The sequence below is a fragment of the Haliotis cracherodii genome, unplaced genomic scaffold, assembly GCF_022045235.1.
Source record: "Haliotis cracherodii isolate W230 unplaced genomic scaffold, xgHalCrac1.p SCAF_16, whole genome shotgun sequence".
NCBI lineage: Eukaryota > Metazoa > Mollusca > Gastropoda > Lepetellida > Haliotidae > Haliotis > Haliotis cracherodii.
In genome coordinates this window covers 3,134,209-3,161,237 of record NW_027266271.1, presented here as the reverse complement: position 1 = coordinate 3,161,237, position 27,029 = coordinate 3,134,209, and the positions used below count along the sequence as shown (strand labels likewise).

Here is a 27,029-nt window from a genome sequence, read left to right as displayed (position 1 = left end):
TTTAGAAGTTGGAGTACTAAGTAAGGATAAGAACTTATGGATGAACAACTTCTTTAATACAATTAAGAGTGACCTTTCGGTGTAGGTTCTATCACCGTTATCAAGCAAGTGATATACAGAGTGTGGTTGACAAGTATCTATACAAGTAGGAGGCAATGTTTATACAGAAGAGTAGATATTGTTATACTGGAGTAGAGAAGCCTGTTATGTACACACAAGGGTAGTGATGACAATCGTCGATGAAGTCAGTGGCATAAACAGAGGATGAAGCCAGTAATATAAACAACAGGATTATGGCTGATTGGGGTCTTTGAAGAGTTGATAGTACGCCGGGGGGTATCAAAATCAAAATCAAATATGGCCGCAACTAATAACTATCCCATCAAATATATATGTTTGATGTGTTATGTACAGAGACAAATCTCAGAAAGTTTGGTAGCATTTCATGTGGTGGATTCAGAGTCGTATGCTTTTGAAGACTAACGGCGACTAACGGGATTGGATGGTCAGGTTCGCTGACTTGGTTGATACATGTCATCGATCCCAATTGCGTGGATCGATGCTCGTGATATCAATCACTGGATTGTCTGGTCCAGACTCGATTATTTACAGACCGCCGTCATATAGCTGGAATATTGATGAGTGCAGTGTTTAACAACAAACCAACCAACCAACCGTTTTGACAAAATTGTCGGGAACCAGAGCACTCGTGGGTGTTCTGAACCCATTCCAGTCCCTGTTCATTTTCGAATCCTCAAATGGTTTCCTTGTACCAATGCCGCCAAAAGTAAGACACCGCTATGTAATTGGCGTGTGCAGGGGTGTCCCAAATAATATTAAATCAACGATTACAATAGGACAATATGATTACAATAATAATCCAGATGATCCGACTCTACATACACACACACAATTTGGTCATTGTCGGACCAGTAGCTTCCGAGTTACAAGTCTTCAAACGTCTGCTATTCAGAGGTCTGCTGTACGGCAATTTGTGGCAGGGTGGCAGGGTCGCAGTTTGTGGCAGTGTGGCAGTTAGTGGCAGGGTGGTAGGGAATCAAATCGTCCGGGAGAAAAATGAGCGTAGCTCCCTTGTCCATTGAGCTACAGTCAAACGGATTAGTGTTCTGATTTAACAAGGACTCTGGGTTATTGTTGCATTGCTTAGACAAAGTGCTGAACCTGTTTCCGACCTTGTCCATGTTTGAATCCCCAAATGGTTTGGTTGTACTGACGCAGTCAAAAGAAAGGAAACGCTTAGGAGACATCGCCCCTACGACATTGACGTGTCCCAGAACGACCCAGGATGTTCTAACCCATTTCACGCGCCGTCCATGTTCGAATCCGCATATGGTTTGCTTGTACCAATGCCGTCAAAAGTAAGGAAACGCTTGGGAGACATCGCCTCTATGACATGCCCCAGAACGTCCCGGGATGTTCTACACCCATTTCAGACTCCGTCCATGTTTGAATCCGCATATGGTTTGCCTGTACCAACGCCGTCAAATGCAAGGAACTGCTTGTGAGACATCACCACAATGAAATTGACATGTGCCTGGGTGTCCCATGGTGTTTTAACCAATTTCAGACTTCGACCATGTTCGAATCCTTAAATGGTTTGCTTGTACCAATGCCATATAATGCAAGAAACCGCTTGCGGGACATCACCACATGTATCCCAGTGGGTTCTTAACCCAAATCCAACCTCGAATCCTTGTGTTCGAATCCTTATCGAATCCTTGTGCTGCATCTAATGTATGCAGCACTTGTGGGACATCGCCGCTACGAAATTGATGGTTCCAGGGCGTACCAGGATCTTCTAAACCCATTTCTGACGTCGACCATGTTCGAATCCTCAAATGGTTTGCTTGTACCAACGTCGTAAATCATAGTCACCGCAGGCAGGCTGGACATTGCCAAGAAATTGGCCTGTTCTGGGGGTGTCGGTGGGCACGGGGGGTACGGTAGCATTTGGCAATTGGGAAATAAAGTAGCAAGTCAGGGAGCCTGACCATACGATCCCTATAAACATTCTAAGGATTGTTTCAATACTTAAAACATCAAATTATTTTAGCAGGTTTTCTGATATCATTTTTGCTTGTGGCCGTATTAGATTTAATTCTTATTGATTTGTTGCTTTAAAGTTGTAAGGATCGTCACAGAAACTTCCAAAAGTTGGCGTGAAGCTCTGATGCCATATGTTTCACATTTTGTTTTCTTGATTGCATGTCAAAGTGAAGTTCTGGGAAGCTATATTAGATTAAAATATTTCAACACCCTACTCCTCTGAACCCTACCAATTGAAATGTTTACAAACTTTTTGAGAAGTATCTCCATACTTAATGTATCAAACCATACAAATGCTGTGTCCCAATATCCCCTTTGGTTGCAGCCATATATATGGGATTCTACTTTTCTATTTTTAGTTCTCATAATATTTATTTTTTAAATTATTTCTTTAAAATTCTGCGAAGAAACCATTAAAAGTTGGAATTATGTATCTTTTGTTTTTCTATGCATTCCAAAAGTGATGCCACTTACCGGTTGTGTTATAAATGCTGAGTGTTGGACAGGAGCAAATTTATTTAGCAGCATGTGCAGCGTACGCACATTGCCAGCATGAACTGAAAGAAATATATGTGTACAGATGTTGTATTTAAAGCACTATTTGCCAGGGTCACAGCTAAATGTATCCACTCACTGTAACCTTGACTGTCAGTTCCTACACGGATTGTAACTATTTGATCAGAAATCAATGATGAGGTTTATTGCAAAGAAAATAGACATTTCTTGATAAGTGCATTGTGCTATTTTTGTCATTACTGTAAGTATTATTCCTTATCGTGATAGCGTGTTTTCATTTAATGAGTATTAGTACATATGCAGCTATCTTTGTTATTTCATAATTGTATTTCAAGTTGTGAGGACTATATTTTCCTGTATTTATTGTTTCCAAGCACTAGAATACCTGGGTTAATCATTTTTACCATGCATTTATACTTGGATCATGTATTTGGTGATCCAACTTGCATCAAGTTATAGATGAACATCATCATAATACTGTGGTCGACCGGGGGTTATTGTGGGTAAATATATATATTTAAGAACTTAATGGGTGGGTTAGTTTAAGGGGGAGTTGAACGGCTGGCGTAGTACCTATCTTTGTAGCCCTTGTGTGGAAGCTTATGCCCACGCGGGCGTAGTGGCTGGGAAGACATGACGATGCCACGCTTCTTGCATGCTCGGCTAGGTTGAAGCCATGGTTAGGAGAGCCGAGATGTAAGAGGGTGTTCATTGGTTGTATCCGTTTTCCTTGTCACATGGTCCGCGTGTTGGCTTTATAAGCCTACCCTGGGTAGGGAATTGTCAGTCGTCACTCACCAGTATCTGTCTGGTAAGCACGGTTGACTCATGCATCCTGAACCAGGATCATTCATTATTATTTTAGGGCTTTTGTCGAGGTATTAGATCAAGATGGTGGGGGGAAAAGTAGAGTAGGTATTGAATAGGTTTGTTTTATAGACGTTTTACTTTTGGGAGTTAAGTTAGAGAGGGGTGGTGAAGAATACAAGTTTAAGTTAAAAGGTTGAATAGGTTTACGTAGGTAGGGAAGAGGGAAAATTACGTAGGGTATAGATAAGAGAAGGATTTTGCCCCTGTTGTTTTTTTTCCTGTTAAATAAACTTTAAATCCAACGTCATTCTTTATGTTTTGTTTATGATTAGAATTGGTAACCCGGTCAGGAGCCTCCTAGAATGTAGAGACAAAAGAATACTGCACAGGCAGAAGAGAACACAATGCATAACACCGCAGTATAACATCTGACCTTTTGTCAACTATCTCTATAAGTCCACTCTCACTGGGCACCTTTTACAGGCTTTAGAGGGCGCCCATTACAATACAGATGCCTAGATGTTGCTTGAGTTTTATGCTCTGTTTTTTCTGTTTTTTGAATTATGAGATCACAGTTTTAATCAGAAATTGATACAGTGTTATCTGGGATGATAACTTATACTTCTCATTCTAAATGGAATATTGACTCAAATATTGACTCATTACTGCACTGCTGTTGTCTCCAGGTTGGTGCCAAGGCCCCTCAAGCAGCAGGCAAGATCCACACTGACTTTGAGAAAGGGTTTATCATGGCTGAGGTGATGGCTTTTGAAGACTTCAAAGAAAATGGCACAGAGGTGGCATGCAAGGTGAGTCAAGGACTACACCCACACAGATGCTTTTACATTTTTAGCTCATACAAACATTCATGGAAACCTAAGGTATGGCATGTCTGTTGATTGCTGTTATGTTTTTGACATCTCTGAAACATCAAGGCCTAATAAGTTGTTGCTGAAAATTTTCATAGCTTTGATTCCGTTACATACATGGCTAACATGGCAACCTTATTAGCAGCGTCTTGAAAAGGACTGCCGCCATCTGCATGGAGAGCAGATGGGTCTTAAGTGGTGGGCATGCCTGGAAAAAACATCCTGAAACATCATCAATTTATGGACACGTCCAACTGAGGGTGCATCTAACGGTTCCCCCATTGGATAAAACATTACCAGCTGATCCCTGTGTTCATGTAATACTGGAAATACTGCCCAACCTTTAGAATACAGTACCACAAACTTTTTAAACACGTGACAATACCCTATGATGTAATTTGTAGTATTTTGTTGCCAGTCACAATGCCCTGTGAAGTCTGGGGTCATCGACTGTGCATAAGCTCCTCACAGTGATCTATCATCTCTACACAAAATGTCACTGAATACGCCAAGCAGTGTGGAGAGTTTTGAATATTGGTTTACTAAATATAGCCTGCGGCGGCGCATTTTATAGCAAGCGCTAGTTTACGAAAGAACTTTGTATATTTTTTATTTTGTTTTTCTCGTAATTCAAGTGGCTAAAATGGTTATAAATGGGAACTAATATACATATGTTATATTTTCAGTTCATTAATTTTCATTATTATGCACAAGAATGCAGTTTATTAGGGATGTTATATTGTCACTGAACACATATTGCTAGTGTTAGGGTAGGTTACCCCGAACTCTATTCTTAGCCCTTTGATCCCTTTTACGATCAATCACCCCTTTCCGATCATTAGGGTTAGGTACGCGTTTAGTGGCTATTAGATTACCCGAACTCTGTCCTTAGCCCTTGGATCCCCTTTACGATCAATCATCCCTTTATGATTATTAGGGTTAGGTAAATCTACCCGTTTAGTGGCTATTATAGATTCTATAGCGGCTCCTGATATTTTTCACACAAAAACGTTGAGTAAAAAGGATGAAATGGTTTTGTATCGAATACTTTGGCTTCTGTAAACTGTCCTGGAACATTCACACAAGCCACGTTCACTGGCTACATTTTTTCAGTACTGATTCAAAAGCGAACTCACCGTTGTGTCATCACTCATGCACATGCCTCCCTCGTTCCTAAATATTATCCACATCATCCTTACAGTGTTCCCTACCACACTTTTCTGTTAAATACCATGTCATTCATGTGTACTCGTGAGTTCGACGTCTGACGTCTGATGCCTGGAGCCGTTTTCAGTTCGCACCATATCGGATCATTCCTCGCCACTCGGTATCTTGTAGATTACGGAATGGGACAAGTGTGCTACATGGCATCGGGAGCGATCGCAAGTGTCCCATCACCTATTCGACCCTTTTTGTTCCATTCGTAACGTCGTAGGCATGACTAGGTAAATTTGCACTTTGTTTCACAGTGTGGACGTAGCTCAGTCGGTTAGCTGTCAGGCTGACAATTCGAAGGTCGCGAGTTCGCGTCCGACGAATTCTCACAAAAACTGGCTGCTTGTCTTTAAGACAATTGACCTACTTCAGAGACCGTCCTCACGAGAAGATGTGGTACCGTATTCTAAAGATGCTCCGAAATACTATGCAACAAGTCGGAACCGAAGTATGCAATATAATCTTATTATTATACTATCTGTATATAAAACATGTTCATTGTCTATCTGAAATATATTTTATTAGTTTTATTCAACATTTCATTCAATATTGTTTACATTAAATTTGGCAAAATTGTGTGTGAAATGAAAGGTAGATCGCACAACTCACCATTATTTACATCAACCATGGTCAGATTACAGCTATTGATGCCTTGAAACAGAGAATGGATACATATATCATAAATGCCATACTTTGACTTGTCAAAAGTCATATTTGAGGCAGTTTGACTATTTTATGGCACCATAACGTTTTCGCAATCAAAAAATACATGAAGCGCAGGAAGTCCCTATGCTGATTGGTAAAATTGTTCGATACTCAAGAAATATCCTGCAATAGCAATCAGCTGTACCAAAGTGCTCTGCCTATGATTCTTTAATTTTAAACATATATAGTGAAGCAACTAAAATAGCCTGATAATTGAATAGATTATTCCTTATTAAAGAATAATTTCAAAAACAATTTCTTCCGACCAGTGCATCAAAATTCTTTGAAGTTGTATCATTGGGTACTTTTTAACTGAATCACCGGTAGATAGGATGAAAACTTGTGTACAGCTGATTGCTATTTCCAGCTGAGTTTACGAGAAAATACACATGGGTTAACCTCTGCATATAAAACAATGCCTTGGAGACAATGGAGAGCAGGAAATACAATTTATATGGTAAATCATCATGTGTAGTGATGTTTTATATCAAATTTTCTTATTTTTATTGACCAAATTTGTTTTACTTGTTTGTTCACCTGAATTTGCCGAAGGGATGTGTTTTTTCACTGCACATGATACTCAATAAATCTTTTTTTGCACAATGAAATACGATTCTAATCTTTTTCCTAACTCTGAAACATGCGGCGTAGATTGTGCGAGGTAGGCAGAGCATGTTCTGTCGTGGGGGATAGATGACGAACACAACTCCACCTTGGTTAAACGGCTGATTGTCTATAACATTTACAAATTATATGGACCCCAAGTGTAGCGTTGTAGCATGGGATCACTGTTATGTATAACTATACCTATGCTGGCACACTTTTCTATTCATCTCCAACAGGATAAGAAGTTCAGTCACTGTACCATCAAGTGACACAGATCTGCTCTTACCTCAGTGCTTCAACATTATTAATCGTTCTGTCTTGGAAGATGTTAAGACATTTCCATAATGGAACCTAGGTGTGTGATTTGCTCTTTCTGGGGTACCATATGAACCTTTGACACATGCTCCTTTGCTACAAGGGTCCAGGAAGAAAGCATTGTTTTTACTAGCTGCAGCAGCCATGATCTCACTCATTTAAAAGACTAGACATCCATAACAGTTTAAACTCTACCTGAGTTTGTGGCAAAGAATCAATCCACAACTTTGGGATGGTTGGGACAGAGGCATTATGCAATCCCTGCACTTAGCAAACACTTGGAACTACCAGATTGTCATCTTTGTCCTGTTCATGGACTTGCATTTAATGTGGCAGCAACACAAAGACGTAAGAGACATAGAAAATGTTTTTTCCATATCTTATAAGACTTTCAGGCAGTTATTAGCATGAGGTATTATTATTTTGTGTATCCCCAAAAAGCTGAATTTGAGAGAGAATAATACTGGAATTGGGGTTTAAGTCTGTTAACTATCCAGGGTATTACTAGATGTGAGAACCCACCAGTGCCACTTGTATATTCTGCCAATGTTGTAAAAGAGGTTATGTATTTGCAACAATTATGAAACAATAGTCATCATTGTATTATTGATAATTCAGAGAATACTACCTATTACATCAGGAGTAATCATACCCACCTCTCAAATTTAAGAATTTAAGTGATAGATTTGGAAAGAAGTTAAGATTTCACGCCTTACACATGCAAGATACTGTAACTTGCACAAAAAAATATAAGGGGTAGTTGACAGTGAAGAGGACTTCTGTTGAAATTCTGATGATAACCAAACTGCAGGATTTATGGGGGTGACTAAATAAGGTAGCATTTTTTTTAATTATTATTTTGTATTGAAATATTTTTCATGCTTACTGCCCAACTAAATGTAGGTCAATGAAACTTGGTAATGTCATCCTCAGGGTTGGGCCCAGATCATAAATGGTTGTGAGTGACCTATGTGAAAGGTCAAGATCACAGTGCAGGCCATTGGTAAATTGTATTTACCATTTTCAATTAAATGCCTTTTTCTGCATATATTTCTTTAGGTCTTATGCTTTTAGTTGTTGTGTCATTTGAATATTTATGTATGACAAGTAACCTACTTTCAGTGAGTAGCATATGCCACTTTTAGCTCATCTGACTGAAAGTCAAGTGTGTAAATGTCTACTCCACAGAAGCCAATGGACCTTTGAAAAACTTAACATACTTGTTCCACCATTGGAGACACCCCATGTCCTTCAGTGTTGATAGTAGAGGAGCTCAACACATATATTACATTTTTATAACCCCGTTTACGAAGTAAATCTGGGGTATTTAGCGTTCCGTCTGTCCGTCCGTCCGTCCTTCCGTCCGAGCTTTTGTACGGCCCATAACTTATTAACCATGCACCCTAGCTTCACCAAACTTGCTACACACATTAACAACAATGAGTACTTGTGCCTTTTGCTAGTTTGAAGATTCTGAATTTTTTAATTTTTGCCGTTTCCATGGAAGCATTAGAAACTTAAACTTTTAGGGTGGGTGTTTTGTACGGCCCATATCTTTTTAACCATGCATCCTAGCTTCACCAAACGTGCTACACCCATTTACCACAATGAGTACTTGTGCCTTTTGCTAGTTTGAAGATTATGAATTTTTTTATTTTTTGCCGTTTCTATGGAATCATGGTGAAACATAAATTTTGGGTAGTGTTTTTGTACGATCCATGTTTACAATATTATGTATCCTAGCTTCAACAAACTTGCTACATTAACCACTATGATTGTTTTTTATCTTTTATAAGATTCTGAAAGTTTTCTCTTTTGCTGATTTCATGGAAACATGATTTTGATGTTTCGAAATTTTGATGACTGGTTTTGTATAGCTAATATATTTTCCAAAATTGTTTCCACACATGTAGATCATCATAAGTATCTGTGCTTTGTGTTAGTTTGAAGTTACTATTTACTATTATTGCTGACCAGCAGGGATAACGGGGGTATGTGAACTTTGCTCATTTCTTTCTTGTTTGTGATGTTCTCAATTTTGACTTTGACTTGCTCTTATATTGTTTCGAAATACTCTTCCCCATATGCTGTTAACACCATCTCCTAAGAGACAACATGACCAATAAAACAGAAAACTCAGTGTTTAAGAGATCTAAGTCAGACTTTCATAATGGCAGTCACAGTAGCCATACAAAAAATAGATTAAGTCATTTTTGTTCAGAATGTATTTGAATTTGTTAACAAGTACTCAGCATGATTAGCAGTGCTCAGCATTTATAATTCTTGTTAATACCAAACCTCTGTTACACTGCTATTTGCTTGCAATTGGCTGTGTTGAGAAGTTCCCAGTGTTTTTTGCGTGAAATTCATAAGTAGTTACTAGGGTGAATTTTTGTGAGACCAGGGTGGCTCCTCCACTAGCAAGTACTTTGGGGTTCATGGTCACTCACAGCACACACACAATCATTCTCTGGCAAAGCAGCCACAATTGAAGTGAGATCATTACCTGGCATATTACAATTTCAGTTTGTCATTGTTCTTGTTTAAAGCGCTGCATGCTAATGTCGAACCCATTCGACAGAGTTGTCGCTTCCCATGCATTTGATGTCGAACCCATTCGATAGGCGAATAGCATGACGACACCCCAAAATAAAACTCGCCATATCTATTTACCAAGAAAGCTTTGCGTAACATTTAAATTACATGTATGTATGACATGCATAAATGCTCAGTTTGCTCAATATAAAAACTTTCAGTAGTTTATTTACCTCAAAAAGAAAATATCACGAGTTAAGAATGTTTCGGCCAAACTTCTCGGCACACAACTACAAGAAACGGCCATTGTTGACTTTTGGCACTTCACATTGAGCGGCATGCAGTCCGAAATTTTCTTTACAATTTTGTTATTTTTCCTATTCGATCATAATTTTTTGTTTGCTGACGAAAGGAAAACACTCAAGTTCCTTAATTTCTAAAAATTAGAAACCTTTGGTGTAACTAATTTTAAACAAAAACAATCTGAATCGTTACATCATTGATTGGATGGATCTCGTAATACCATTATAACCATTCAGTTACGTCTAACTTAAGTTTCTATAATTAGTAACACGGATGTATATATCTTTGTAAAAAAATCTCTTTTTTATCGAGTTTGCAAATTATTTCGTTTGATAAACTTTATGACATTGACCTGTTGTTGACAAACCGACCAACTTAAGAAATATGTTTGAGCGTAGCCAAACTTGTTTATAATTAGCTGAAAAAAGTCAACAAACGCTGTGAATAATTTAAAATATTTTATGATACACAAAACTTATATACATTATAGGTAAACCATTCAGTAGAAAAATAGTGCATATTACGAAAAACAATCAAGATTCTTGCAATTTTATCTATTGTTTTGAAACCTCAAGCATGTACCGTATTTCAAACATAGAGGCAAAATATGCAAAAGTTTATCTAACTACCATCGCTTATCCCGAAAAAAGATTAATGAGTAATTACATAATGTAATATTCTATCGTCAACTGTTTACTATGTTTGTCCTGGGCAGCAGTCTCCAATCCGATGTTTCATATTTGTTCGTGATTGCCGCAGGTGCGTATTGTAATGCTTGGGTTCCACTGTCGATTTTTTTCGAATTATTTTCTGACAAGGATGGCGACGGGGAGTGATATAACATATTGATATGGCATAATAATAACAACATTATATTGTTATTGGTCTAACATTACAAAAAGAACAATTTAGAATATAAAAGATGTTGAAAACTTTTTCTGAGAACCTCCCATCCTCTGAACTGATTAAAATTTTGGTACACAATGACTGGATGGAGGTAGTGTAAATATATATATAGGCTCTGTATGTGATTTTGTACCCAAAACAAATTAAATTGTAACCAAAATACTTTGTGAAAATAATAAAATAAGACAATAGATCTATAATTATATGTATGTTTTCATGTAGATGAGCAGAACACATAATAAAATATTTCATCAAGTTCATGATATGATTATGACTGTGATCCTTGAAATTGGTTGTTTGGTTTTGATAGAAAAGTGACGTTTTGGCACTGAGGAAGAGGCCAATTAAGTTGGTTAAACCTCAGTTAAAATGCATTGTTCTGATAGGAAAGTAGGAAAGTAATAGTAGGTCAACTTTAAGACAATCAAAATTAATGTATAGCTTGGAATTGATTCTAGTTAGATCTACAAAATCACACACCCATTTGGGTACCAAATCACTAGAAATTTAGGGTACAAAAGTCACTACTGTACATTTCAACTGGTTTTCGTGAATCTATGGGGAAAAAATTTTTCTCGTCTGAATGATTCCTTTTCACATTTTAAGACGAGAATTTGTTTTACTAACAGAACAGGAGATCTGCACGGCTCATGTTTTGTCCTAAAAATATAACAAAATGTGAAAAATATGGACACCTCAGAAATGAGGGCTTTTAAAGTTATAATTCTACCTAACTTGTCACCTGGTTTGACTTAGGTCTATCTAAGAAAAGTCTTTATGAAAATCTTTTTTTTTAATGTTTTTAAAGTCATATCTTCAATGAAAAAAAATATTTGTCTTTCCTTGAATATGCTTTGGTTAGGTGCCAGAAATTTTCAGTGTCATAATATGACACTGAAAATTTCTGGCACCTAACCAAAGCATATTCAAGGAAAGACAAATATTTTTTTTCATTGAAGATATGACTTTCCTTTATAATTCTTGTTTCATGATGACAGGGCAACTTTTATACACACTAGCTGAGGAAGGAGGGATATTGTGATTGCATACAAAGGAAAAACAGGTTGGAAGCAGTACCTGTATGTATAAAATAGACCACATGAGGAGAACTAAAGTCATGGGGCGTGACTGACTGGAAAAAATACATCTGGCAAGGGTAAACATGTACACAGGCATATTTCTTTTCACTCCAACCAGAAGACTGAGACAAACAGAACATGATGAGGACCTTTTCTGACTGGATATTATGAAACCCATCAAATGTTCAAGGATGTCAGAGCCAAAGCTGGTGATGATCTGCATTTGTGTGAAATCTTTTTATACATGTTGACCACAGTCCACAATGGTTCCATGTTACTTCAGGGACACAAGTCTCACTGTCAGACATCCGAGCATACTCGAACAAACCTGGAAAGTCCTGCCAGACTAATTACACATTATTTCATCAGTGAGAACCCAGAAAAAAATACATGCACAAGGTAGGATATTTCCATGTACCTTTCTCCAACAGAACAGAACAGAACTGCAAGAACTGTCAATATGCCCTATTTCTTTTTCAAAAGATAACATTTTCTGATAAACATATGGCTAACTCACCAGCTTATGTGTCACCGTGGTTTTTGTGATTAAACAAACAAATATTTCATGTACTGTTACAAGTAATTAATGTATCATATTCCTATTACAAATATATTTTAGAATTGTTTTATTTGGAAACAAACCACTTAATGCACAAGATTAATGTCCATATGAGTTTAGTGTGTATATGTTAAGGATCTGATCAATTTATTCATTATTCATGGAATACTAAAATTAAATGATGACATCAAATAGTTACTTACCCGGTATTCACATTATTGATATTCAGAGTGAAAGATAATAATTGTAGTATTAAATATCTTTAAACTAAAGATAGGGGCGGTCGGGTAGCCTAGTGGTTAAAGCTTTCGCTCATCACGCCGAAGACCCGGGTTCAATTCCCGACATGGGTACAATTTGTGAAGCCCATTTCTGGTGACCCCTGCCTTGTTATTGCTGAAATATTGGTAAAAGGGGCATAAAACCACACTCACTCACTCATTCCATTACTCACTTAAACTAAAGATAATAATTGAAGTTTGATCAGTAACACTGTGCTGATGAATTGACCAATATTTAGCGTCCATACACACAATCATTGCGGAACAAAATAACTAGATCGATTAAATATAAAAATATAACTTAAAATTTAAAAACCTGTAAACAACTGTAAATAATTAAACAATTATAAATCTATCATCAATACGAAATCATGGTGGTCTCTTTATGTACTGAACAACAAAAGTTCTTGTGACATTGAATAAGATTTAATGCAAAGTTATGTTTTTTTCACCAAATCTAAAACAATTTTGGTTTGCAAACAGATAAAAGACTCCTGTAAGTGTTCAAATGGTTTAATTTGCCATAGTGACTTCAGAAAATGCGTGATTTCATAAAAAACCATGAACATCCCAAAATGTCAATTTACAAATCAATAGTGTGTGTCCACCTCTGATTGTGATACAAGCAACACATCTTCGTCTCATGGAATGGACCAGGCATCTCACAAAGTCCTGTGGGATATCTGTCCATATCTGCTGGAGCATGTTTCGAAGTTCCTGGGGTGTCTGTGGAACACGTGGTTGACGTCGAAGGCGCCGATCCATCTCATCCCACATGTGCTCGATTGGTGAGAGATCAGGGGAGCGAGCCGGCCAGGGGATGACATTCACTTTGTTTTGTTGAAGAGAATCCTGAACAAGTCAAGCAAGAGGAGGCCAGGCGTTGTCATGTTGAAGGGTAATACCTGGGCCCTGACGATGCCAAAACGGTAGAACAACAGGGCCGATGATCTCGTCGCAGTAGTGCTGTCCATTGAGATTTCCCTCTACCACTATCAAACGGGTCCTCTGTCTTGCTGTAATCCCACCCCATACCATAACGCTGCCGCCCCCAAACCGATCTTCTTCCATGACACAATGATTGACGTAACGTTCACCTCAACGTTGGTACACTCGAATCCGTCCATCGCTGTGGCTGAGGTGAAAAAGAGACTCGTCAGTGAATAGAACTTGTCCCCACTGCATGGCCGTCCAGCGTAGACGATGGTTTCCTGTCAAAATGGGACGTCTGGTGGGTCTTCTGGCGGCAATCCCTGCACATCTGAGGCGACGCCGTACGGTTTGTGAAGATATTATGCATGGCCTGCCACTGGGAGGATGGTCTCTGACTGCATTCGTTTGTTGCCAACGTTGCCATAAACACCAAATGGTGTTTCTCTGGACGTTAAATTGTTTTGCAACATCACGTTGACTTGATCCTGCTTCAAGCATACCAATGGCTCGCAGACGCTCATTTTCGGACAGGCGTGGCATTTTGTAATGTTGAATTATTGTGTAAGTTTGTTGTTTTTCTGAGTGGTTGTTGTCAGCACGATGCTAAACAATGCATATGGAATCCCGTTAACGCACATGTTTTTATACCCATTCTTGTGTAGTGAAATGCAGACGCTCATTTTCGGACAGGCGTGGCATTTTGTAATGTTGAATTATTGTGTAAGTTTGTTGTTTTTCTGAGTGGTTGTTGTCAGCACGATGCTAAACAATGCATATGGAATCCCGTTAACGCACATGTTTTTATACCCATTCTTGGGTAGTGAAATGCATGGGGCTTGCATAAAAGTCAACATTTGCATGGAATGCATGCTTTTCTGTAGCAGTTGCGTTTTTGTGACTTGATTCCATACATGTACTTCAATATTGAAAACCAAACTTTACTTGTTTGAAAAATACACTAAAATATTGGTGTCACAGGAACTTTTGTTGTTGAGTATATGTTTGGAATAAATTTAGAAATGCTTTGTGAAATTGTTCTAAAATCATGCTAGAATCTATGAATGTTTTATGAAAGGAAAACCATGCCCAATGTAATGTGGAACTAACACTGAAAATATGTATATAGCATTTTATTGCTTATATATATCCTATCATATTCAGCAACGCAGGAATGTTATTTTGAAACACGTTTTGTCAAGCCCATTTTCACACACCTGTTGTAGAGGGTGATCTTACTGATCGATGATACACTTATTAATACTGAAACGTATCAGCGTATCGCAGAAATATTAATCGTGTCCATTTATACTCACGGTAACATTGAATGGTGATTCTTAAATATCAACAAAAGTTCAAGTACAAGATACCGATAAACTTGCTTGTGGCATGTTGATTCATCATTTACAGTTTCCGGGTCACTGGATCATGCAAAGTCATAGTCATTAAATAATAACCTAATTACATTGTCAAAGTCACATTTTTATTTCATATTAGTGGTGATAACTGATACTATGTATTGACTTATGTTTTTGCTGTATGTGATAGGTGAAATATTTCATATATTCTGTAATTGTTTTGGTATCTAAAAATTATCAGGAGACTACCCCTGTCAGTGACATTACATCTGGTGACCATTGCACTTTCACAATTCACAATTTTTATTTTATTTTTTCTCTCGTCATATTAATTGGAAAATGACAAATAAAACATTCTTCGATTGAAAAGATCATCAACTTTCATATTAGTAAAGGCAAGGGGGCACGGGTGGCCCAGTCGTCTAAGGCGCCGTTATTCGCTGTGCAGAGTTGCGTCCCTTGGGCACGCCAGAAAACTATGATTCTGGGTTCGAATCCCGGTTCGCCCCGATTATGTTTCTAGGTTTGTCAGCATCATACCCGTGCTTGTGGGTTCAGCGAAGTGGTAAACGTCTAAGACCTGCATCACTTCAGGCTTTCCTCCCACATTAAGCTGACTCACCATGATATAGCTGGAATTATAAAGGCAATATAAACTTTGTTGAAGCGCGCCATGTTTGATTTTAGGACGTCTGCTAGCATCATGACACGATTTTAGTATTTCGTAAATATTCAACCAAAACTAAACCAAAACTAAATCAAGAACTAAACACTGGATTGTCTTCATATTTTGAACTATGGTGTATATACAGACTCCGCAGACACCAGTCGGTTTTGGTGACCTTGACCCCATTTTCAAGGTCACAGCAGGCAAATCTGCTTTTGGAGTTGGAAAACGGTGTTGCCGCAATATCTCAAGAACTAATCCCTGGATTGTCTTCATATTTGGAACTATGGTGTATATACAGACACCGCAGACACCAGACGGTTTTGGTGACCTTGACCCCATTTTCAAGGTAACAGCAGGCAAATCTGCTTTTGGAGTTGGTAAACGGTGTTGCCACGATATCTCGAGAACTAATCCCTGGATTGTCTTCATATTTGGAACTATGGTGTATATACAGACACCGCAGACACCAGTCTGTTTTGGTGACCTTGACCCCATTTTCAAGGTCACAGCAGGCAAATCTGCTTTTGGAGTTGGAAAACGGTGTTGCCATGATATCTCAAGAACTAATCCCTGGATTGTCTTCATATTTGGAACTATGGTGTATATACAGACTCCAGTCGGTTTTGGTGACCTTGACCCCATTTTCAATGTCACAGCAGGCAAATCTGCTTTTGGAGTTGGAAAACGGTGTTGCCATGATATCTCAAGAACTAATCCCTGGATTGTCTTCATATTTGAAACTATGGTGTATATACAGACACTGCAGACACCAGTCTGTTTTGGTGACCTTGACCCCATTTTCAAGGTCACAGCAGGCAAATCTGCTTTTGGAGTTGGAAAACGGTGTTGCCGCGATATCTCAAGAACTAATCGCCTTCAAACCACCTTCAATAATGCAATTCAGGTGAGTTCAAGAAAATTTACAAATTTTGTGTTCGCTTTGGTCTTAAAGACCGTGAACAGTGGAATTAGTTTCCAAGGGAAACCAACTGGCATTTTTGGCTATTATCTGCTGAATAATAATAATAATAATAGTAATAATAATAATAATAATAATAATAATGATAAATACAGCTGCAAAGCAGCAATGGCTGGCTCCAAGTTACACTGTGCACAAACGTCCTCGTTCGAATCCTCAAAGGGTTTCCTTGTACCAAATCTGTCACATGTAGGCACAACTTGCAGGGCATCGCCGCTACGAAACTGGTGTGTTCTAAGTCTGTTCTAAACCCATTTACGACATCGAACATGTTCGAATCCTCGAAGGGTTTGTTTGTACCAACTCTTTCAAAAGATAATCACCGTTTGCAGGACATTGCCGCTGCGAAATTGGCAGTGTTCCATGCGTGTACCAAATATTAATCAAATATTACCACCAAGTGGTGTTACTTTTTCCATGCACCCAAGAACAGAAAATAAGATGCATATGACACACATACTTCATGTAAACTTGCAATAGTTTCTGTCAAGATATGATCATTAAAGTAAAATTTCGGTAAAAATTATTATCAAAATTAAAATCCATCATGGCCGCAACTGAAACAGATATCCAAAAACGGCTATTAAAGTTTGCTGTGTTGTGTGTGCAGACAATTCCCAGAAAGTCTGGAAGCATTTCATGCAGTGGACTCGGAATTTGAATTCAATATGGCTGCCACGTGACCAATCCAATATGGCTGCCACGTGACCAATGACCAAAGTCAAAAGACAAAAAATGAGGTACATATGGCACACTAACTTCATGTAAACTATCAATAGTTTCTGTGGAGAACCTTACAAGATATGATCTTTAAAGTAAAATTTTGGTGACAAAAATGATGAAAATCAAAATCCAATATGGCTGCAACTAAAAAAGATATCAAAAATCGGCTATTAGTGTTTGATGTGTTATGTATGGAGACAATTATCAGAAAGTTTGAAAGCATTTCATGCACTGGACTCGGAGTTGTTTGCATTTGAAGACAGGTACCAAAAAAACACTGTAAAAACCTTGAATCCAATATGGCTGCCAAACCACGTAACCAATGACCAAAGTCAAAGAACAAAAAATGTCAAGCAGTTTAAGCAGCAGATATATGCAAGGTTTCAAAGTAATCGGATAAGTGGAGCATTAGGGCGAAATACATCTTTAAAAAAATTCTTTTTTTTTAGTTATCTGCGACTTGGCCTTCAGGCCTACGGCCTTGGGTGTTTGGCCGAATCTAGTACCCAACGGTCTACATAAACACACAAAATTTGAACAAAATTGATCCAGTGGTTATTTTGCTAGCTCTGGTACAAAAATCGGCGGAATAATAAATAATAATAAATAATAAATATAGCTGCAAAGCAGCAATGGCGGGCTCCAAGGTATACTGTGCACAAACGTCCATGTTCGAATCCTCAAAGGGTTTCCTTGTACCAAATCCCTCAAATGTAGGCACCACTTGCAGGGTATCGCCGCTACGAAATTGTCGTATGCCGGGGTGTCCAAGTCTGTTCTTACCCCATTTCTGACCTCGGACATGTTCGAATCCATTAAGGGTTTGCTTGTACCAATTCCGTAACAAAATAGTCACCGGAAATCGCCACAACGAAATTGGCGTGTTCCAGGGGTGTCCCAAATAGTAATCAAATATTACCACCAAAGGTGTTACTTTTAGCATGCAACCAAGAACAAAACAATAAGATGCATATGGCAAACTAACTTCATGAAAACTTTCAATAGTTTCTGTGGGGAACCTTACAAGATATAATCTTTAAAGTAAAGTTTCGGTGAAAAAAATGATCAAAATCAAAATCCAATAGGTCCGTCGATTTAAAAGATATCCAAAATCGGCTAACAGAGTTTAATGTGCTATGTATGGAGACCATTCTCAGAAAGTGTGAAAACATTTCATGCAATGGATTCAGAGGAGTATGCATTTAAAGACAGGTACCCAAAAGACAATGTAAAAAAACCTTGAATCCAATATGGCTGCCAAACCACGTGACCAATGACCAAAGTCAAAGAACATCAAATGTCAAACACCCAAAGCAGCAGACACATCTAAAGTTTGAAAGTAATTGGACAAGCGGTTGCGAAGCAATAGGGCAAAATATAGCTTTTAAAATTGCTTATTTTTCAGTTATCTGCCCTTGGTCTTTGGGCCTACGGCCTTGGAATTTGTGTGGTATCTGGTACGTAAGTATCCAGATACACATACAAAATTTGAATGGAATCGAGGCAGTGGTTATTATGCTAGCTCTGGTACAAAAATCGGCGGAATAATAATAATATTAAATCGAACGATAGCACTGGGACTCTTCAGCCTTTCGGGTTGGTGACTCTTCAACAGGCTGTAACTTCTTTGTCAGTTGAGCTCCAGTCAAATGAATGAGCGTTCTGAGTTCGTCAGGGTTTATGTCGTATTGCTGAGATAAAGTGCTAAACCTGTTTCCGACCTCGTCCATGTTCGAATCCTCAAATGGTTTGCCTGTACCAACGCCGTCAAATGTAATCAACCGCTTGTCAGACATCACCACATGTGTCTCAGTGTGTTCTTAACCCATGTTTGACTTCGACCATGTTCGAATCCGCATATGGTTTGCTTGTACCAACTCCGTCAAATGTAATAAACCGCTTGTGAGACATCACCACACGTGTCCTAGGGTGTTCTTACCCCATGTTTGACTTCGACCATGTTCGAATCCCCATATGGTTTGCTTATACCAACGCCATCAAATGTAATAAACCGCTTGTGAGACATCACAACAAGTGTCCCAGTGTGTTCTTAACCAATGTTTGACTTTGACCATGTTCGAATCCCCATATGGTTTGCTTGTACCAACGCCATCAAATGTAATAAACCGCTTGTGAGACATCACCACAAGTGTCCCAGTGTGTTCTTAACCCATGTTTGACTTCGACCATGTTCGAATCCCCAATTGGTTTGGTTGTACCAACTCCGTCAAATGTAGTGAACAGCTTGTGAGCCATCACCACATGTGTCCCAGTGTGTTCTTAACCCATGTGTTTCTTTGACCATGTTCGAATCCGCATATAGTTTGCTTGTACCAACTCCGTCAAAAGATAGTCACCGTTTGCAGGACATTACCGCTACCAAATTAGCATGTGCCACAGTTTCTCAGAGTGTACTAAACCAATTTCCGACCTCGACCATATTCTAATCAGCAAATGGTTTGCTTTAAACAACGCCATCAAAAATAAGGTACCGTAGCAATTGGCAATTGAGAAATGAACAATCAAGTCTGAAGCGAGTCTGACCACCCGATGCGATTAGTCGCCTCCTGTGACAAGCATAGTTGCCTGTTGAGACAAGCATCGGTTGAAAAAGGCCAATTCTAATCCTGGTCGTCAAGGGTAGTACACATAATACTGAACAAGACTGTGGAGAACGCTTGCAAAGCCAGTGAATGGGGGTGTATGGTAGATTTCCTTCAGTATTTGTACTCAAGTCTGATTTTTTAACTTAAATCAAATAATACCACACCAAGCAGTGGTGCTTTCAGTATGCAAACCAGGACAAAATGAGCTACATATAGTCTCAAAGCTTTATGCAAACTTTCAATAGTTTCTGTTAAGAACCTTACAAGCTATGATCTTAAGAGTAAAATTTCGGTGAAAAAAATGATCAAAATCAAAATCCAATATGGCAGCAACTAAAAAAGATATCGGAAAACGGCTATGCTAATTTGTTGTGTTCTGTAAGGAGACAATTCTCAGAAAGTTTGAATGCATTTCATGCAGTGGATTCAGAGGAGATATGCTTTGAAGACAGGTACCCAAAAAACCCTGTGAAAACCTTGAATCCAATATGGCTGCCAAACCACGTGACTAAGGACTAGTGACGATTGAACATAAAATGTCAAGCACCTCAAGCAGAAGACACATGCAAAGTTTTAAAGTAATCAGACTTGCGGTTGCGGAGCAATAGAGCAAAATATACCTTCAAAAAATATTTGTTTTTCAGTTATCTGCCCTTTGTCGAAGGGCCTAAGGCATTGGGATTTTTGTGATATCTAGAACGCCATGGTCTATATACACATACAAAGTTTGAACGCAATCGTGCTACTGGTTACTTTGCTAGCTCTGGTACAAAAATCGGCGGAATAATAATAATAATAAATATAGCTGCGAGCAGCGATGGCGGGCTCCCTATCGGAATTTTTTAGCAGCGGATCCTGTTCTCCATTCATAGAAGTAATTTTGAAAAATTGCAGTTTGGTTATACAGAGTACTAAAAACCATTGAAACTGATTTCTTAATGACCCTAATCTATTAGCATTAAGACATTTTCTACTGTGGTTATATAAGTGCATTCCGATATGCGGAAGGATATGTGCACTACTGTGTACGACTATAATATGACCTGGATTATCAATAGGATATTTCACCGGTCCGTTTTGACCAAGAAAAAAATTCCCATTTTGGCTCTGGGTCTGTTCAGGTTGGAAGATACCAGCATCCAGAGGTGTTGGTGACTTGTTATTGTAATATGCAGGAAATGGATCTTGTAATTTGACCTGTCCTCAGGGATGAAATGGCTTGGGTCATTATCTAACAGTAACAACACATGTCGGTCACCTCTTGTCATCTTCTTGTTGAAGCAATTCAAGCAATCAGCAAAGAAAACCCCAAGTCTTCCAAGCTTTTGTTATCAAAGTTGAAAAGAAAATTAGCTGTAAACGCAATAGAGATCATAACACTTAAGTAAGTAAAGAAAGGAACTGGTTTCTTAACGATAATGATATTGGTAAATAATACTTCCTAAAGTTGGCATTATATCAGGGATGTCTCAGAAAAAATGGAATTTTCAATACTGAACAGGTTCGCATTATAAAAAGGTAATATGATAGTGCGGAAATCCGTTCCAAGAAACCAAATGGTGTAACTTTGATACCAATGATTCAAGGTCATGGTCATTCATAATTGGCACCCTGTGAAGCTTCAAAAGTGTGGACCTTCTAAAACAGGGCGTTTTTCCTGTTGACTTACAAGTCACTACTGGTATCAGGAAGGATATCTGCATTACTATGTATCATTATAATATAGCCTTTATTAACTACATGACATGTAACTTGTCCGTTTTGACTGAGAAATACAGTCCATTTGGGCACAGGTCCAGTTTGGCATTATTAAGGGTGGTTACTCTATTTGTCTCGTTGGCAACTGGAGCCTTCATTACCCGCCACTACAACAGTATCAACACCTGTACCCGAGTATTATACTGCTCTCCTATTTTCTATTTTACCTATTATCAGTGCCGGCCGAAAGAATAAGTGTTTGTGCGTTAAACACAATCTACCGGGAGCTTAATTAGCGCGTCTCGCTATACGCTACCGTGGCTCACGCTCCAATAGGCACTCGACTGACCCATCCTCAGCCGACACACTGTGCAGTCAATAAACATGCATTCCACAATTCTTTGTTTGCTTAACTCTATTGACAGTGTGTATTGTGAATTCGCGCCAATGCAGATATGAGCTTTCACGCACACCACTAACTAAACAAAAAATACGATCCAGCTGAAAACATTAATGCTCTCCATACATCATGTCGTACAAGGTGTCTGGTTCTGTTATGCGTTTTACACACATCGGGATGTATCTTCCATACGTGCATGTGCGCGAAACTGCGTGCTTCCCGCTGGCAGAGAGTACTACATATAGCGTGAAGAAAATCCATACAGAAACAGACTATAGAAATCGCTACCGTCAAAACATGAAGTGAACAACATATAACCGGTTTGTTATTACTGTAAGTTGTGGTAACAAAATTATGACAAGTACGTTTAAAAGATAGTACCTTAATAGGAGAGTTCAGTGATATCAAACTTTCAATCACAAACGTACAAAATGCGTGCTTTCTGCTGGCAGAGACTACTGAAAACAGCGTGAAGAAACTCCATAAAGAAACAGACTATAGAAATCGCTGCTATCGAAACATGAAGTTAACATATAACCCGTCGGTTACAATACTTGGAAGTTGCGGTAATACAATTATGACAAGTACGAGTAAATTAATCAGAGAGTTCAGGAATATCAAACTTTCAATCACAAACCTACCGTAAATCCCACAGTCCGAACAAGATTTATGAAGGAGGTGTTCTCGGGGATGGGGAGGTATGGTCCGTTTTGACTGGAGGAGCCCACACTTGGCTCTCGGATGACCTCGCTGACAGCAGCTTATGTAATCCGCTATAGCGCTACCACTGCCTTGGAGTAAATAACGACATCGTATGTTTTGTTATGTGAAAGCTCAAATCTGCATTGGCGCCAATTCACAATACACGTTGTCAATAGAGTTAAGCAAACAAAGAATGGCGCATGCATGCTTATTGGCCGCACAGCGTGTCAGCGTACCTCAGTCCCATGCGGCTGGGTCGGTCGGTCGGGTGCATATTGGAACGTGATCCACGTGCACGGTAATAGTAGAGCGACCCAGCCGCATGGGACTGAGGTATGCTGACACGCTGTGAGGCCAATAAACATGTATGCGCAGTTCTTTGCCTTAACTCTGTTGACAATGTTTATTGTGAATTCGCGCCAATTGATGCAGATATGAGCTTTGACATAACAAAATATACGATGTCGATATTTACGCCAAGCTACACTGTTTTCTATGCAGAACCGTTGAACATACGAGCCAAAACGTGAATCTATTTCTATAGTCCGTTTCTGCTTGCGTTGTCCATCAGCTGTATAAACACTCTATCTCATTGACCCTGATAACTGATTTCTATAGGCCATAGCCAAAAACTATACACAAAGCTCACATACTAGTTTGTTATATAAATAAACCCACACCACCGGTCTATCGACAATAATGTAGCGTTTTGCGCAAAGAGGACACAGTATTGGTGGCGATTGAAGTGCAGTGAACGGGACTTATTTGTAATTCTATGGCTGCTTCTTTCAGTGTCTTTATACTTTAAAAAATGTTTGAAGTGTCATAAAGCACCTTTGTCACCCCCACAAAATGACATTTTCAAAACACGTGAGATAAGAGTTTGATGTATGTAGGATTTATGATTTGTGACTGCATTTCAATATCAAATTGCACATGTAAATACTAAAGATTGCCTAGCCTGCCAGTTATTGAAGGATCTGGTTAGGAGCAATGTGTTGAAAGATGTTGTCATACATAAATTATGCATAATTTCTCTCTCCGTCGTCTTATTTCCTATGTCGCTACAATTGGGCGTGGTAACAGACATCCCCATTCTACATACACACACGAAATTTGGCTGAAATCGGACGGGTAGTTTCGGAGTCAAAGAGTTCCCTCTTGAAAACGCTGTAGCTCCGTTGTCCGTTTAGCTACAGACAAACGGTTTGGTGTTCTGGAATAACCAGGACATGAGGTATCAGGAAAATACATGACTTTTCACATAAGAACGCTTTCTGCGAAGTTGGTAGTATGGTACTTGGACACAAAGTATGGAAAGTTTGGTAGCTTTTGAGCTGGTAGTTTGAGCTGAGCAGATTTTGGGAGACTAGTACTGAGAAAAATGGTAAAAAACAGTGCCAAAACCTGTAATCCAATATGGCTGCCAAATGGTGCGTTTTAGCGACATTGACCGTCGAGGCGAAATTGTTGGGCATCTGATACCGCAGCTGCACAAGAAATTTGGAAGTCATTGGAGCAGTAGTTTTGGAGATATCAGCTGCTGAAATTGCAATTTTTGAAATTGTTTTGAGTTACCTGCTGCAAATTTTCAGTAGCTTCTTGCTACTGGTTCTTTAGTTATGATTGGAACAAAAAACGCCGGAATAATAAATAATAAATAATAATAATAAATCGAACAATTACAATAGGGCTCTTGCCTTGTAGGCAGGGAGCCCTAATAAGAAATCGTAATTTTTGCGATTTTGGCGGTTTTGACCCCTGGATCGGGTAGCAGGACTAAAAACATTTTCAAAAATTCAAGGTCACCAAGGTCACGGGGTCAAGGTCATTTAGGTAGTCCGTAAAACGAAAAGGTACTTTTTTGGGCGAGCTATGACACGACTGTAATTGCATGTATTCTGGAAGTGATTGGTATTTATGCATTACCCCGACCTGTTCTATAATATGGATAGGTAAATTTTGATGAAATGTATGTCCGCCGTCCGTCCGCGGGTCTGTCCACCAAAATTTTTTATTGTCATTTTTCCCACGAACTATGTATCGTACAAAGCTGAAACTTTGCAGACATCTTCCCATGGTCTGTGTATAATAGTGCTGTGAATATCAATTCATTCTGTTGGTAAGTTTGGTTTCCATGGCAACCTGACGGAAAAAAAATTAATCCAAGATGGCGGCCAAACGGTTCGATATATCCATTTTTACGGCCCAATCGAAAATGATCGGTATCTTATGACGGTGTCACATGCAAAATAAGGTAGCTATTGGACCAATATTGGCTGAGATATATGCTGTTTTGTGCCGTTTTTATCACTTTTTGCATTTTGACGGTCTTTAATCCAATATGGCTGCCAAATGGCGCAACTTTTGACAAACAGCTAAGAACATGAAATGTTCAGTGTCTGATGCTGGTGCATTGTGGTAATTTGTAGTCCTTTCTATGAAGAACTTTAGCAGCTACGTAGTTTGCAAAAGTAATTTTATAAGAGGCTACCAAAATCCAATATGGCCGCCACATCACCTGACTTTTGACATAAGAGTAAGAAGAGATCTTGTTCAGCAACCAAAGCAAAATACAGCAGAGGTTGTTCAAGTGCCTTACCTGATAAGTTTCCAGTGCCAGAGCTACATAAAGATGTCCTATCAAAAGTTTGAAAATAACTTTGAGCCGGAAGTTGGAGTCAATATGGCGGCCATTGAAGACATATCTCAGTATGTTTTCTGCGAAGTTGGTAGTATGGTACTTGGACACAAAGTATGGAAAGTTTGGTAGCTTTTGAGCTGGTAGTTTGAGCTGAGCAGATTTTTGGAGACTAGTACTGAGAAAAATGGTAAAAAACAGTGCCAAAACCTGTAATCCAATATGGCTGCCAAACAGTGCGTTTTAGCGACATTGACCGTCGAGGCGAAATTGTTGGGCATCTGATACCGCAGCTGCACAAGAAATTTGGAAGTCATTGGAGCAGTAGTTTTGGAGATATCAGCTGCTGAAATTGCAATTTTTGAAATTTTAGTTACCTGCCCTTAGTCCTTGAGATTTTTGTGGTATCTGCTTCAGGACCTAAGCTATCTTGCTGCAAATTTTCAGTAGCTTCTTGATACTGGTTCTTTAGTTACGATTGGAACAAAAACCGCCGGAATAATAAATAATAAATAATAATAATAAATCGAACAATTACAATAGGGCTCATGCCTTGTAGGCAGGGAGCCCTAATGATAAATCGAACGATTACGATAGGGCTCTACAGCCTTTCGGCTTGGAGCCGTCATTATAATTGTCCTTTTTGATAAATCCAATGAAATCATTTATATCATTGAATTTTCTGTCCTTTTGACACTAATGTGATTGACAAGATTGAGGAAAAACATGGCAAACATGCGGACCTCGCTTTCAAAATGTCACGCTTGCATCCCAAGTACTAAGTGGTCCATCTGCCCATTGTTCTCGGTCCCTTAGAAATGTCGGAAGAGGAGACTAACGGGATCAAGGGGTCAGGCTCGCTGACGTGGTTGATGCATGTCATCGATCTCAATGGCATGGATCGATGCTCATGATGTCAATCACTGGATTGTCTGGTCCAAACTCGATTATTTACAGACCGCCGTCATATAGCTGTAATATATTGCTGAGTGCAGCGTTAAACAACAAACAAACATATTCTGATATGTTGAACATTACAGGTATTATTCCTTGAAATAAATGTCGTCCTATTCCAACTTATGTCCAAGGTATGGTTGCCCTTCCATGTTGGGGTATAAACTTCTTGTCTTTATCAAGACACAGAGTGGCATTATCTCTCTTCTGTGGGTTACTGCCCGTTCTCCTCCACCAACATTCATTTTCTTTGCAACATATCGCTCATCATTTCAGCCTCCCTTGTTGGCTATAACCCACCAGTACCTTTTGTATAGTTTTTCCATTCATGAAAGTTGATTTTTTATCTCAAATTTTTGAGTTATGAAAGATGTGTATTTATGTTTATGTATATTTATCACAACAGACATGGTATGTGTAGCAAATCTATAGTGTGGAAGTAGTTATTTGCAATGACAAATGCATATTGTCGGAATCCTAGATGCCATTTTGAGACACTGTTCATTATAATGCTGACATACCAATATTTATTTACTGGTACTATTGTATCCTTATTTCCACAGACGTCAAGCTGGGATAACAAACAATTTTAATTTATTGTA

The 27,029-nt window shown here is 38.8% G+C and overlaps 1 protein-coding gene across 1 annotated transcript in view; it reads left to right on the top strand.

Moving 5' to 3' along the window:
* The window catches only part of LOC139463731 (obg-like ATPase 1), a 327,895-nt gene that overhangs the window by 262,663 nt on the left and 38,203 nt on the right, over positions 1-27,029 (top strand). The window contains exon 11 of the mRNA XM_071244980.1: positions 4,080-4,202. Within this exon, the coding sequence (XP_071101081.1) occupies positions 4,080-4,202 (123 nt within the window). The remainder of the gene's footprint in view (positions 1-4,079; positions 4,203-27,029) is intronic.